Here is a 14,217-nt window from a genome sequence, read left to right on the forward strand (position 1 = left end):
AGTGTTCATTTCAGATCGATCTGCTGATAAAACTGTAGAGTATTTTCCTGCCCAAAAGTTAGCACTGGCTTGCATTTAATTGCTTATGTCTCAAGGAATCCAAAGATGTTAAACGCAATAAGGATAAAATAATGATAAGAATGGAAAACTACTTTATATCTGCAAATAAGGGACAAGTGGAGCAAAACCCATGAAAATCGATTTCACCTTATCTCCAGGCAATTCTGAACACAAACATAAACTTTGAGTGATTGGTCCATACGTGTTTGTATAGATCGTGTTCATCTCCAGTCTGGAGATATTTCTATCCTTATGGCAACATAGTTGAAGTCTATAAATGCCGAACTAGATAGTTACATTTATTCTAATTAATGGGACATTGCTGATTGTATTGGCTCAACAATTGATGCCATTAATGAAAATAAATCTTTGCATTTGATAATAAAAAAACATAGATTATTTAGTATCAGTATTGTCAATTTAGTGATAAATTTTGAGGAGTTCTTTTGCATGGGGTATTTGAACTTGTGTTATCTGACAGTGGCTTTTTGTTTTAATTATTTTTTTTTTTAAATGAATGTGCAGAGTCTGTGGGACCACACTTGCACAGTCCGTAGCGTGGTGGAGCCTTCTTTCGAGTTGATTCACAGTATTACACAAACACACCACTCTATATTGTTGATGGGATGATTATTTTGGTACCCACAGCCAATGGGAACATTGTGTTTAAATAGGTGGGACAAGGATCAGGCCCTTAAGTAATACGTACAGCTTTAATAACCCTCAGTTGGATGCTGAAGTGATTTTATTACATTCATTTAATTATAGTTAAAGTACTACGTGCAGTGTAGAAAATCAACAGGAACAAAAGTGGATACATTTCCAAACATTAATTTCATCTTCAGAACTGTTTTTTGTTAATTATGCTAATTAAAAAAGGAAATCTCTGTTACATGTGATTATGGCAATATGTGTGTTTACATTAAGTGCTTTGCAGTGAAATACATCTGTGTGTGCCAGCCCCACTTGGGTGGATTCCATATGCCGGGCGTTTACATTAAATTCACTTTGTCCTGTTTCAAGATGCGCTTTTGTGTTGGGCTCATGGCTGAGCATCGCAGTGTAAATCCCTAAGAAAGGAGTCAAAAAAACCTTTTTTCGGCAGCGGCAAGCATAAATGGCTCGGCCTTGGTACAGGAGACGAAAGTGGTGTCTCTGTTAGTCCGCAACAATTGCTTGCCATAATCTCACCCATCTTCATGTGCTGGTGTTAAAATGCCTCTGGCCTGTTGCCCGCATCGACTTTCCCTGCAGTGCCTCCATCCAAGGCCACTCGGCCCATGATAGTGAAACCAAGAGGATATTCAAGGCACTCCCAGAAGGGAAATTTATTGATAATTTGTTCATTTGATGCAAAAAGCAAATGTAAAATTGACTGGCATAGGCATCTTCCCGCTGATTTGCTAACCCAACACTGGTAGGACAGGCTGTGGTGTTGGTGCTGTGCTATGCCAACCTTTAAAAGGAGGCTGTGATCGTTCTGAAAAGTGTTCAAGGAGAAGTCTGAGCTACTGATGAGTTTTGCAGATGGAGCAGGAGCAGCTGCCTGTCAGAAGAAACTGCACTGGAGGCTTCAGTAATGCTTTTTCTATTTCCAGAGTTGCCTGCTGGTTGGGAGAAAATTGAGGATCCTGTATATGGTGTCTACTATGTAGAGTAAGTGCTGCTTTCTGGCTGTGCTGTGGCTGTTGGGTGGAGGAAGGCTTTTCTCTGCAGCGGTCTTTGTGCTTTGCTGGTAGCTCCTTATACCGAGGAAGAGGAGGCCCTGGACCCTATACAGGCTGGGGGATGCCATAGGGGCTGGGAGAGGAAACCCTGCCTGTCTGTCCTGTGGTGGGCTCTGGCAGCAGCACCCTGGGGTGGGCTCAGGGGAGACAGGAGCACCCCTGGGTCAGGGTGTGCAGGAGCCCCAGCACCTCACCAAATATCCAGAGAATATTAACAAGGGTGCAATTAACTGAGCGTGATCCCCTTCGTATAGTGCTATGATGAAAATAGGAGCGTGCAAAGCAGACCACCAATTCAGGTACAAGCCAGAAGTCACTGAAAAGGAGGAACAGTCGAGTCTGTGCAACCAAGCAGCCACGGCAGAGGTTCTTGCATCAGGCTGTGTTGTTGTGAATAGAATTACAGGTTTAATGGGACTCTCTCCGGAATTAGAACAGCTTCTTCTTTATCTAGATGTCAGATCGCTCCTTTGGGAAACCAGACATCTGAGTTTTGTTTCATCACTGACCCCATAAAATGAATTTTTAATTATGTGTATACTCCTGTCTGGTAGGATGGCTTATGATAGCCCTCAGAATAGACATGGAATACAGTTTCTGTCTGCTTTGGCCCCTTTCTGACCTTACCATCTGTGCCTAGGGAAAGAAGGTTAGCAAACTGTGTAATTAAGGCTTGACATTTATTTACCAAAGACATCAAGAATATTTTTCGGCTATTAAATGCCATGCCAAGAGGTCTTTACAGCATTTATTCCTGTCACTTTATATATACATGCCTGTTAGTTTTGTGGCACTCCGTAGTGATGAAATTAAATAGAAGAGTAACAGCAATGAGACATAGGTTTATGTATAAGCTAGCAAGATTGTTGTAATTAGAGCATTTATTGCTGTCCCTTACAATTCAGGCACTCTACTGTTGCATAATAGTTTTTATTGAGAAACAGCTGTATCACGAAAAAGTTTGTATCATTTTTAAAGTAGTTATCATTTTTCCTTAACTTTCTGAAGATATTTGAAATGGGAAATCTTTTACAGAACTCATTAACTTGTTTATATTTGATTGGTTAAATATTTTTCCAGTAATTTAATACTGATCTTCAGCAGAAAAAATTCTGAACATAACTGTCTGGAGTGCTTCTATCGTAATTACTTGAAAAAATGGTTGGTTGTTCATTTGTTGTTTGGGTTTTTTTTTTGATAAAGACAATAAAATAGCAAGTTCTTAATGGTAAACTTTGCTTTGGATACAAAGATGGGCTTTGAGAGATAATTTTCGAAGGTCAACCTGCTCCTCTGCTGTAGCAAAATCACCATTGAAAAATTGCTCTTGAGCAATTGATGAGCAGCTCATCTCAGCTGCAGCCATCAGCCGCAGACAGTCCCCAGACCTGCCCCCACCGCCCTGGCCCTGTGGCTGACGTTCGTCATTTGGTTTCATAAAACGGTTAATCCTCTGCAGGGTGCATTGCTTGTCTGCTGTGTTTGGGGCTGGGTTGCTTTTTTTTCCTTTTCCCAAGATTGGTGAGAAGTATTGGCTCTAAATATCTCATACAGGTCAAAAGTTGCCTAATGACCCTCCAAGGAGGACAGCTGAAGTTTCACCAAATGCTGGTTTCCACTGGGAGTATTTGCTGGTGGCTGATGGTGAATGTATATTGATCCATTTGGAGCCCAGCTTTTCAGCTCATAGCCTGAATCCCTGCAGATACCCTGTTAATAGTATGCATTGATTGCATTGACAGATATTACCAGTTGTTGGTTTGTTGGGGTTTTTTGGTGGTGGTTTTTTTTTTAACTTCAGTGAGCCAGGGAATGACTGCACCTCTGGGAATCTGACTAAAGCAGGAATGATAGGGGCCTGCCTTTTAAAATGTAATCAGACAGAGCGCCTTTTCTGCTTCAATCTCATTTTTCACAGATAGATCACTACTTTAAGGTATTTGAAGGAATTAGCCATTCCTACTCAAGACATCATATCAATACTGGCAATCCGCTTGTTTTCCTAAATACGCTTTTTGGCACGACTAGGTGAGCTTTGGTCCACATACACTGCTCTTGGATTGGTTTGGTATTTTACTCCTTTCCTCAGAGGAGTTTCATGCCTGGCCATCATTCCTGCTTGTCAGATAAAGGGTTTCCTAATCTATTGCTCTCTTTCATCTCCAGCCACATCAACCGGAAGACACAGTATGAAAACCCAGTTCTTGAAGCAAAGAGGAAGAAACAGCTTGAGCAACAGCAACAGCCACCAGAAGGTTGGCACCACCGAGGGCGTGTGATGGTTGGGGTTTGCATGAGGGAACGTGGCCTCCCTCGCCTTGGCAGCACCATGCCAATGTGTTTGTCTTTCCTTCTGTGGCCTTAGTGTTTAAAGGCAAAATGCCGTGCATAGGAAGGGTTGCATATGCCCTTCATGTAAGATGCAGCAAAGGAGAAAATCTAAACCCTATAACCACTTGAACATAGTAGCTTTCTCCCCCCTGTTAAAGGGGAGAGATTTTTCTTTTAATGTCCTTTACTTCTGGAAAGTTTCTAGGCTTCCCAGAAACAATTAAAACACACGTTTTCCTCTTTAATCAGCTCCATCAAGTTTCTCACTGTAGCTGTGTTCCTCTCTGCATCAGGGACTCGTAGGCTATTGAAGGGGATGAGGAGTGGGCATCTACATGCGCACTAGAGAAAGCCCTCTGCATGAGAGAGTTCTTAACCCAAGACCTTTGGATGTTGTCAAGCTCTAACATCTGAAGTAGTTCATTATTTTAAAACACTTTTTTTTTTCTTTTTTCATGCCTTTTTTTCTTCTTTTTTTTTTTTTTTCCTTTAAATGCAGCCCAACTGCAGCGAGGGGCCTGTGGCATTTGGGTTTGTTTTGGTACCTTCGTAGCTTTCACACCAAGTTATTTCACAACAGTTATTATTCAAGGGAAAAATAATTTACTCTTCAACATTCCGCCTGCATCCCCATTTCCTACAACATCAGCTCTCGACTTCGATGCCATGAGTGCCATAGGGAATAGATTTCAAATAAATGTCAAGACCACTTAGATTCAAATCAAATCCCAAGTTTGAGGGGGAGGTAGGGTGTCCCAGCAGACAGGTAGGTTGACCTGGACATAGAGGGTCTTCCAGAACTGGTTTTTGCACATCTCGTTCATTTTACTCCCTTTGTCCGTGACTCCGTTTCCTCTCTTGCCATGCTTCTCACATCTCCTCTGCTTGAACCCCACACTGCCAGTGTGTGTACGTGCAGGAGCTCATAGTGCTGTTGTGAAACGAGTAACATTTCCCTCTCTGCCCTCTCTAGAATGGACAGAGGAGTGTCCATCTCTCCCACCACCCGCTGCTACAAACCATGTTTCAAACAACCAAGAGGCAGTTCGGGAAGCACCAGTGCAAGGTAACAACCTTGTTAAACCAGTTGTAAAAGTGCAACAAGGTTTTTTTCCTGAGAATGAAATTCCCTCAGCCACCAGCAAAGGGAGTTTCTCCATGACTGATGTCACACACCAGAGCACGTGCCTGCTTATCTGAATTCCCATGGACTTTGAGACTAGTTCTTTCAAGACCACATTTGTTGCCAAAAGCAAGAGGCAAATGGGATCGCCTGCATCAAAAAAGGATTGTGGCTATTCTCTGTGTAGCATTCCAACTCTTTAGAAAGGCACAGTGAAAACAAAGTTACAACATCGGTGGGATTTAGCAGCAACTGTGGCGGGTGCAAGTGCAAGTAGGAGGAGATCCTTTTCTACAGAGCTGTATGGAGTTGCAAGGGTTAGGCTTTTACACCTTCTAAACTCTACCGAGTTTAGAATGTGACTCTTATAATAAGATCTAGCACAGAGATTTCTTTCTGTTCTCATAGGTCAACACTGCCTCCCAATAAGCAGCACAAAATCTCACCATGTTGCACTGTGATTAAGACACAGATATGCATTAAAATGGTCCTGTTTTAGTTTGAGATCCAAAGCCAGTGTCACCCCATGTCTGCATTCGTGGGCAGGTAGACTTTCGAGTTAAAGTAGTTTAAGAGCCCTGGAAACTGGTCGGTGTGTTTGGGAGCTGTGATGTGCATAGCTTATCAGCACCGTTTGGCAGGACCTTGGTTTTGGAGAGCTTGGATATCTTGGTTGCATTTGTGACATCTGAGCAGCCAGGTTCTGCTATTGCTGTGGGTCAGTCTGGCTTGCAGCTTCATGGATTTTCCTTTTTGTGTGCTTTGAATCCAAATTCAAATGGGTGGGGTAGGAGCTGGGGTGAACACCAGAAGAGGGAGGTCCTCTGCCGTTTGGAGATCTTTGCAGAGCTACCAGGCCTCTGTGCTGAATCTGACTTTCTGTAGTAACAGAAGATGAAGAGTCACAAGCACCTCGGTGCCATGTTAGAGGCAAATTACTTCATGTTGCTGAAAAATCTGAGTTGAAGCTCCTCTGGGAAGCTCTTCATGAGGAGGGAATGCTAATAGGCCCAAATACTGCAGACTTACTTTGAAGTTGTATGTGTGTGCAAGTGCTTTCAGCTACTACAGCCTTATTTATTAGTGTCAATGGTCTGTGTATAGCCAACTGCTCACAGACCAGTTGCTTGTTTTAAATAACTAACCAGACAGGGCATGAATTGTTCCTGAATTTGCAGCGTGAGCTGAAACATTGCCAGATCAGGTCGCCAGCAAGGGCAGAGTTGCAGAACAAGTGCTGTCTGGTTCAGTGGTTGTAAGTAGGCTTCATCTTTGGCTACATCTAAATTGCATAGCAAGTGAATGGCATTGCCCCGGTCTGCAGGAACTAGAGGCTGGGAAAGGTGAGAGAAGGGGAATCTGGCTGGAGCACATCATCCTGACAGCAGCCAGGAGGAAGCTGACCCCAGGAGCTGGGAAATACTCCCATGCTCTTCAGGTCAACCGGGGTCTCCGAAGGTGAGCCGGGCAGGGGTGCTTGCTGTCCTGGGCTGCCTTGCCTGCTGTGAAGAGCCAGGGAATTCTCTCTGCTGCACATGGCAGCAGATCAGCCCTTCCAAAACTGTGAAATTTAGCAGCAACCAGGGCCCCAGCACATTCCTGAGGGGTATTAGGATACATTAGTGTAATCTAGACCTGCAGCAAGGAACAACATGGGTCTGGGGATGATACCCTGACTACCTGGCAATCTGGGGTTAGACATCTCATCAGAGTGCCCCAAAATGGCTGGTCTTCCTCGGGGAGACATCTGTGAATGCCACCTCTGCCTTCTACACTGTCAGGCTGAAGCAAGGACTGCCCAAGCGCCCATGGCAATGCAAAGGACCCGTCATGCAGGGGGTGACATTAGACACGTCGCTCAGCTCCCCACCCACTCCCGACTGCCAGCTACAAAATTTTGCAGTAACATTACAGGAAAGCATTAGCCTGTCTGAGCACCATGTCCTGGTATCTACTGATGGCTCCTTCTCTCTTTCATTCCTTCTTCTTCCTTTCTCAGTGCTGCTCCTTCTTCTCCCGTTCCCCATTTGCAGCAGGTATTTCCAGCTTCCTGTCCCCCTGCCCCTATGCCCAGGGGTTTCCATCTCTCCCACTGATGGCACCGCTGGTGGGGACGTGGGCACAAGGAGGGGTCCTGGCACCACTCTCCCAGCTGGGGTTTTGTAGATGCACTCATTTAAAATGTGATCGCCTCCCAGATGCAGTAGGTGGGGCATAGCCTCTGGTGCTGCTATCCTTTTACTACAGGGCGAGTTCACCCTTTATTAGTAGGCAGATGCCAGCGAGCTGTGCTTATTCTGCTTGTCTTTTGAACCAGAAATCAGCACAGGATGAAGCCTTGCTGCATGCTGCCTTTCAGCCGTGTTTGTTACCTGAGACGCTGCGTTGCACTTTGATAGTCAGGGCTTTCTTGCAGCTTGGGGTCTGAGCGGAGCATCTGCCCACAATGTGCAGGATTACTGTGCTCCTGTGCTACCCTTCAAAGGCAGAAGACTGCAAGTGTTCACACTGCCCCCTCATGAATAATCTTCAAATATACTTTTTTCCCCCTCCAGTCAAAGGCTTACAAGTCTCAAATCCTCTCACTCTCCCTCAAGGACTCCTTTCTAAACAGAGGCCCACAGCAATGCTGCCGAACTTTCTGAAAGCACGCCAGCTCTCCTGGCTGTGATACACACTGCTGATCCTGGAGCTGTCACCAGAGGGCTTAGTGGCACAGTCTTTTCCCCTCTAAGCATTAAAGACAATTAAAAGTGCAAAGGTGTTTAGTGTTGGCACTGTGAAGTACAGCAACTGTGATTCCTTTCTGAGCCTGTGCAACATGCTTTGCAAGGATGCACTTTTGTCTTTGGAGCACCTTGTTCCCTCTTAACTGTGCTCCCAGGGAGCACTGACAGCCCTCCAGCACAGCCGCTCCGCTCCCGGGCCGCTCTTTGATCCGTACTTCACAACGGCAGTGTGTCATCCACAACAGGCAAGGAGCAGGGGAAAAAAAAAAGGAAAAGATTTCAAACAGTGTCTGAGGAACAACATCAGCGCCCTCCCCTTTTTCACTGGAGGAGGTCACAGGGTGGTAGCGATGGAGGGGCGGGAGGGGTTATGCTGAAGGGTTACGCAGTGTCTTGCCACAGCTCAGAAGTTGCTTTTTGCTCGGTGGGTTGCGAGAAAGCCGAGTGGTGAAAAATGTAATGCTACTCCTTTCTCCAGAAATTCTTGCTGTAGACTCCTGGAGGAGGCGTTTGTGCTGCCCCTGTCCCATCCTTCCTGGGATGGATATAACCACCTCAAGACAGACATAAGACAGATTGCCACCTTTAATATATTCCATTCCTTAAAGCAGCATGTTTTCCCCTTTGTAGCCTTGCGGCTTTGGTGTGCACAACCACAGCTAAGAAAGCACCAGGTACTAGGAGTTTTGCTTGCTCTTTTTACTGCATGATTGGATCCGGGGAGACTGGTGGAGTGCAATGAGGTGAGAGGATGCTGGAGTGAAGTTCAGTCCCGTCCCAGACCACCGCTGTGTTTGTCCGTGTACTTGTTAGTGCAGGGAGGAGCAGAGAAAAAACAGATCAAACACTCTTGCCTGCCTGTTTATAGATTTTTCCAAACTTCCTACACAGGAAAACCTTTTTTTACACGAAACCCTTCTGAGTTGAAAGGGAAGTTCATCCACACCAAGCTAAGGAAAAGCAGCAGGGGTTTTGGCTTCACTGTCGTTGGAGGGGATGAGCCGGATGAATTTCTCCAAATCAAAAGTTTGGTGCTTGACGGCCCCGCAGCACTGGATGGCAAAATGGAAACAGGTACCAATGCTTTAAATCAAAATTACTACCACCACTTTGGTTTATGTTTTTACAGCTGGTTTTATGTGCGATTCGTAAAGAACTTTAGTCCTCATCTCTTCTTTTGGGGAAAGGCATTCAGCTTTCCAATCAGTAAGCAGGGAAGTGAGATACATTGAGGGGTGTGTTCAAAATCTAATAATAGCAAGACACTTCACACACTGGAGATTCACCTCAGGTGTCAAAAGATCCAGCTGGGGCTCTGCCAGCACCTGCCCTCCCCATGCTGACCCGTGGAGAGGAGCCAGTGGTCGCAGGGTCTCGTGTCAGGCTGCGGGTTACTGCTCCCCGCTGTGGCAATGGCTGTGGTATTTTTGTAGGGCTGCATGGCTCTCTGGTTTGGTATCTGCCATACCACTTGGCCCCTCTCCAAAGCTATTCCCAGGGAAGGGGCAGAGGAGCAGGCTAGTTTGCATCTCCCTCTGTGGAGGGACCAAGGGACAATTTGTTTTGCCAGAGATCAGGCCCAGCATGATGAAATCCTGTTAGGATTCACCTGGGGTCACAATTCCTCACTTGCAGGTGGAGCATCACAACATTAAGCATTCCTGTGTTGCAGCCCAGTGTTAAAAAATGAATCATAACTTAATTGATACCTAGATTTCAGGCCAAAGTATGTCTGAGATGTGACAACATGGCACCATATTTGAGCAGTTGGTATTTAAGAGCCTTCTGTTATAGCTGTCATGCTCTCAGTTTTGTTGCTATCATATGTCAATGTAGCACAGTGTATAACAGTGCGAGCGGGGCTTCAAAATAACTGTTACATGGGCCATATACCATCATTTGAATTTATTAATTTTTTGCATAAGCCAATTCCATTTTTACTTTCAAAAATGTTTATGCAGATAAAGCCTTTATGCAGTGAATCTATTGTGTACAGATGGTCCTTGCTTGCCCAAGTGTCACTGCTCCTTTCCCTTGCAAAGGTACTTAAATGCTGCTATTTATTTAGCTGTGAGTGGTACCTGTGGATGCTGCCGATCAGCTCGCAGGCTCTAGTCCTCACCTTCCCGGCGTGCACAAAACACATGTGTTTGGTATATCTGTCTGTGTCCTCTGCAGGGGACGTCATAGTCAGCGTGAACGATACCTGTGTGCTGGGGCACACTCACGCTCAAGTTGTGAAAATCTTCCAGTCCATCCCCATCGGTGCCAGCGTGGACCTTGAACTGTGCCGAGGCTACCCCCTGCCCTTCGATCCTGATGATCCCAACACGAGCCTGGTTACATCCGTGGCAATTTTGGACAAAGAGCCGATCATTGTGAATGGGCAGGAGAATTACGACTCCCCGGCGAGCCACAGTAGTAAAACAGGGAAAGTAAATGGCACAAAGGAAGCGAGACCCAGCAGCCCGGCTGAGGTCTCTTCCAACGGACCCCATGGTTACCCCAATGACACAGTCTCTTTGGCATCTTCGATAGCAACACAACCTGAACTCATAACTGTGCATATAGTGAAAGGGCCTATGGGCTTTGGGTTTACTATAGCAGACAGTCCCGGTGGGGGCGGCCAAAGGGTGAAGCAAATTGTGGATAGCCCGCGGTGCCGCGGCCTGAAGGAGGGCGATCTTATAGTCGAAGTCAACAAGAAGAATGTGCAGAGCCTCACTCACAACCAGGTGGTGGATATGCTGATTGAATGTCCTAAGGGAAGCGAAGTCACGTTGCTGGTGCAGCGAGGAGGTAAGTCTTCAAAACTGCTTTGAAATATTTGTTCTCGGAATTTAAAAAAAATGCATGTCATGAAAGACCTGCTCTCCTAAGCTACTCTGTAGAAACGGTTTATGTCCTGGGGTGTAGGAACAGCCCCAAGTTGGCAGTTGTCACATCACAAAGATGCTTAAAATTATTGTTTGATGCTGCACTAGGGGAAGTGTGCATGTAGTTCCCACGTGCACACGCACTACACGCCTCTTCGGTAATGCGCAAAAGGGTGGTAAGGTTACACGTATAGTTACGCTTTTACTTAAATAACAAGCCCTGATCTCATGCTCTTAAAAATTATTTTCAATAGAACATGGACGTTTCTTGAGCTGTTTTGGGAGATGGAAGAGGCTGGTAATATCTTCTCTAATTTGTAGTATTCAAAATCAAGTATCCAATGGCTCTTCGCTGTGGAAGGGTTACACCTGGGTTACAGTTGGGAGAATTTAAGCTTCTCCAAGTTGCAAGCAATTGAAATGTTACTTCTGGACATGTTTATTTGCTGTGCAATCAGGAGCTGAGCTCATTTTTGGTTGTGTTGCTGAGAGGCCACCAGCAGAAACAAAAGACATCCTACAGGCAGTATGGCTGCAGCCCACGCGGGAGCGTGGATGGCGGGTAACCTGTCAGTGGGATCAGGCCATCCACAGGAATGCTCTCCCGTGCCCGTACGAAGTGTAATCTGAGGTAGCACACCTCACCACACGTAGCACGCTCTGAGTCTGCAGATTAAAGTTACAAGGAAGAGTTAGCGTGGAGCTCGCAGGGAAAGTCCAGGTCAGTTGTTGAGTGCAAAGTCAAGAGCAGAGGGGGCAGCTCTCCCTGCCTCTGTCCTGACATGGGCAGTGGAGATCTCAGAGGGACAAAGCCCCGCTGCACGCCCTGTCCCACGCAGCGGGTCTTACGGACAGCGCACACGCGGGTGCTCAGCGCCTCGCAGGGACCCGCACGCTGCAGAGACGGAGTTAAGCTGGCAAGGTGTTGAACACAACCCCCAGCCAGCCCTGGAGGAGTTTTTAATGGGGGACAAGCTGCTTTCTGAATTTGCAACTCTGGTTTGTTGGTTTTAAAGAGCTGTTTCAAGGAGTTGAGGACATTGATTCTGCAATTAATAGCAGCTCTGGAGAAAGTACTGCCTTAGTGTGGGCTTAGTGTGTTTTTGTATTTTGATAGTAAATAAAAAGTAGAGAACAGAATATATTAAGAATTCTCCAATTTTCAAAGTGTAAGTTCCTTAAAGACTTTCAGTACTAGAGAGGTTTAAAAAATGCACTGCATTCTCATGATTAATATATGTATTATGGACAAAATATGGTTGGAAGAAAAATAGCAGCTATTATTAATCCTCCTGGAGAGCGCATATATATCTGGTAACACCATACATTAATTATTTGAATTATGGCTGACATTTAATAATCCTCCTTATGCCTTGAAAGCATAATGAAAAGATTTGATGAGGAAATAAAAGCATAGTTTTAATAAGATAGTAACTAGTTCCCTGGTAATCTTGCTGAATCTCTTTTTTTTTTTTTAATTTAATCGAGATACTAACCACATGTTGAGCATTTGCTATCACCTTCCTGGATAGATACCATATCAATCTCCTTGAACTGCATCCCTCCCTCCTTCAAGGTCCTGACATTTCCATCTGAGCGTAGAGCACCTGCAGTTCCAATTTTCATGCTCTCATGGTACAGGACTCGGAAACTGTGGTGGCCCTGGATCCACAGTTAATCATTTAAACATGGTTTTCTTCACATCCAGAAGAAAGCTGGACCGAAAGGCATTCCGGTTGTGGCACAGAAGCCAAGCAGCATACAGACAGTAGTAGCCCCAGAATCAAAAAGGGGTTTGTTTAAAGCTTGTAAGATGGAGCTGGCTAAAATGAAAATACACCCAGCCCTCAGTGCTGCACTTGGGTCCTTTCTCCCATAACTTCACCTCATGTTACCCCTGCCAAATCTTTTATGAGAACTGCCACTATTTATTTTGGTCCCATTACAGAAATGTATTTGGCTTCGGTGGCTGGTTAAGCTCCTTCAGGGCTCCCAGAGCAGTTCTTCTGTAGCTTCGCCTTCAGTTGTCCTTTCCTCCTCCTCCCTCTGGTGTCCAGTGAAGAAAATGCTCAGATGCCGTCAGGCGTCCTTGCATTTGCCTTCCGTCAGGCTTTGCGTGAAGCATCCCTGTAACACTAAGGCTGGTGTTCAGAGCTGTCGAAAGAATTTGTCAGATGTGATTACTAATCAGGCAGAAGAGTATCGGAAAGAGATGTGTAATATTCGGGAAAAGCTCTGCCTGCTCCAAGCTGCTGGTGCGCTCCCAGCAACGAGGTTTAATTGTTAAAATGCAAACCCACAGCCGCTGAGAGCAGCCTGTAAAATATTTACTGTAAAGTGTATTCAGCTGGAGCGCTGGCTTAGGGCGAGTCCTGCTGTTGCCTTTGAGCGAGGAAGGGAAGGATGATTTCAGGAAGGCTGAAGCTGAAATGCCCCCTCTGTGTGCTCGGCTGCTCACGTGTCTTCTGAAAATTGTGTGCAGGACTCGTACAAGATTGGGACAGGGGGATAAATGCATTAAAAGAGGAACAATGTCAGGTCGTTGAGATTTTGCTTTCCAGAGGCCCTATAGAAAACTTGCCGTACCTGTGTTTTGATTTATTTTTTTTTAAATTAGGGCTTAATTATATTATTATATATTTATATTATATACATAATATGATAGGGCTTAATTATATTATTGCTGCTGTTTTCCTATTTCACCTATACATAGCGCTGGGTAAAACTCACTGAGCACATCTTACGGTTTGGACTTAACACTTGAGGGGTTCAGAAAGGATGAACTCCGAGCGGAGGCAGGGTGCAGGGTGGCTAATTGGGCTGTACACGAGAGCAGATCAGAAAAGCTGCTTTTGCTCAGCAAAATGAAGGGACAGAGGGGACAAAATTATTGTCTCTATTAGGTAGGAGAGATAGAAGATACTTAAACCAGAGTTAGCTGAAGGACAACTAGGTGTTGTTTGGCCGTGAGCAAGTTTAACTCGAAATAAGAAGAAAGTGCCAACCCATTAGAGCCCGTAAGTCAAACTGGAGGAGGCATAACGGCTTTGCTGTCTGAAGGTGAAGCTCAGCACATTTGAAGGGTTTGAAGGGGATGTGACATGGTGCCTGCAACAGCAGAGGAGATACGCGATAACCCAACAGGACCGTTCAAGGGCTGTGTACCCGAAAGTAAACCAGTGCTGCTGGTTACAAAATGTAGAATTAAGTGTATGTTTTTGTCCCTGTACTGCACAATGCGATTACCCATTTCAGTTATTTTAAAGAATTATTGTTAAAAAGGCCGCAAAAGGCACACCTTTATTTTGAATATTGGTAGCTGAAAAGGTTCTTTTAACGTTGTACATACCAAGTACAAAAAGTACTTTTCT

The 14,217-nt window shown here is 45.2% G+C and overlaps 1 protein-coding gene across 1 annotated transcript in view; it reads left to right on the plus strand.

The window, feature by feature from the left end:
* The window catches only part of MAGI1 (membrane associated guanylate kinase, WW and PDZ domain containing 1), a 362,851-nt gene that overhangs the window by 299,569 nt on the left and 49,065 nt on the right, over positions 1–14,217 (plus strand). The window contains exons 8-12 of the mRNA XM_082004576.1: positions 1,659–1,716; positions 3,954–4,042; positions 5,092–5,184; positions 8,862–9,044; positions 10,149–10,769. Coding sequence (XP_081860702.1) covers positions 1,659–1,716; positions 3,954–4,042; positions 5,092–5,184; positions 8,862–9,044; positions 10,149–10,769 — 1,044 coding nt within the window. The remainder of the gene's footprint in view (positions 1–1,658; positions 1,717–3,953; positions 4,043–5,091; positions 5,185–8,861; positions 9,045–10,148; positions 10,770–14,217) is intronic.

Source organism: Phaethon aethereus (genome assembly GCF_964289735.1).
Source record: "Phaethon aethereus genome assembly, chromosome: 11".
NCBI classification, from domain to species: Eukaryota; Metazoa; Chordata; class Aves; order Phaethontiformes; family Phaethontidae; genus Phaethon; species Phaethon aethereus.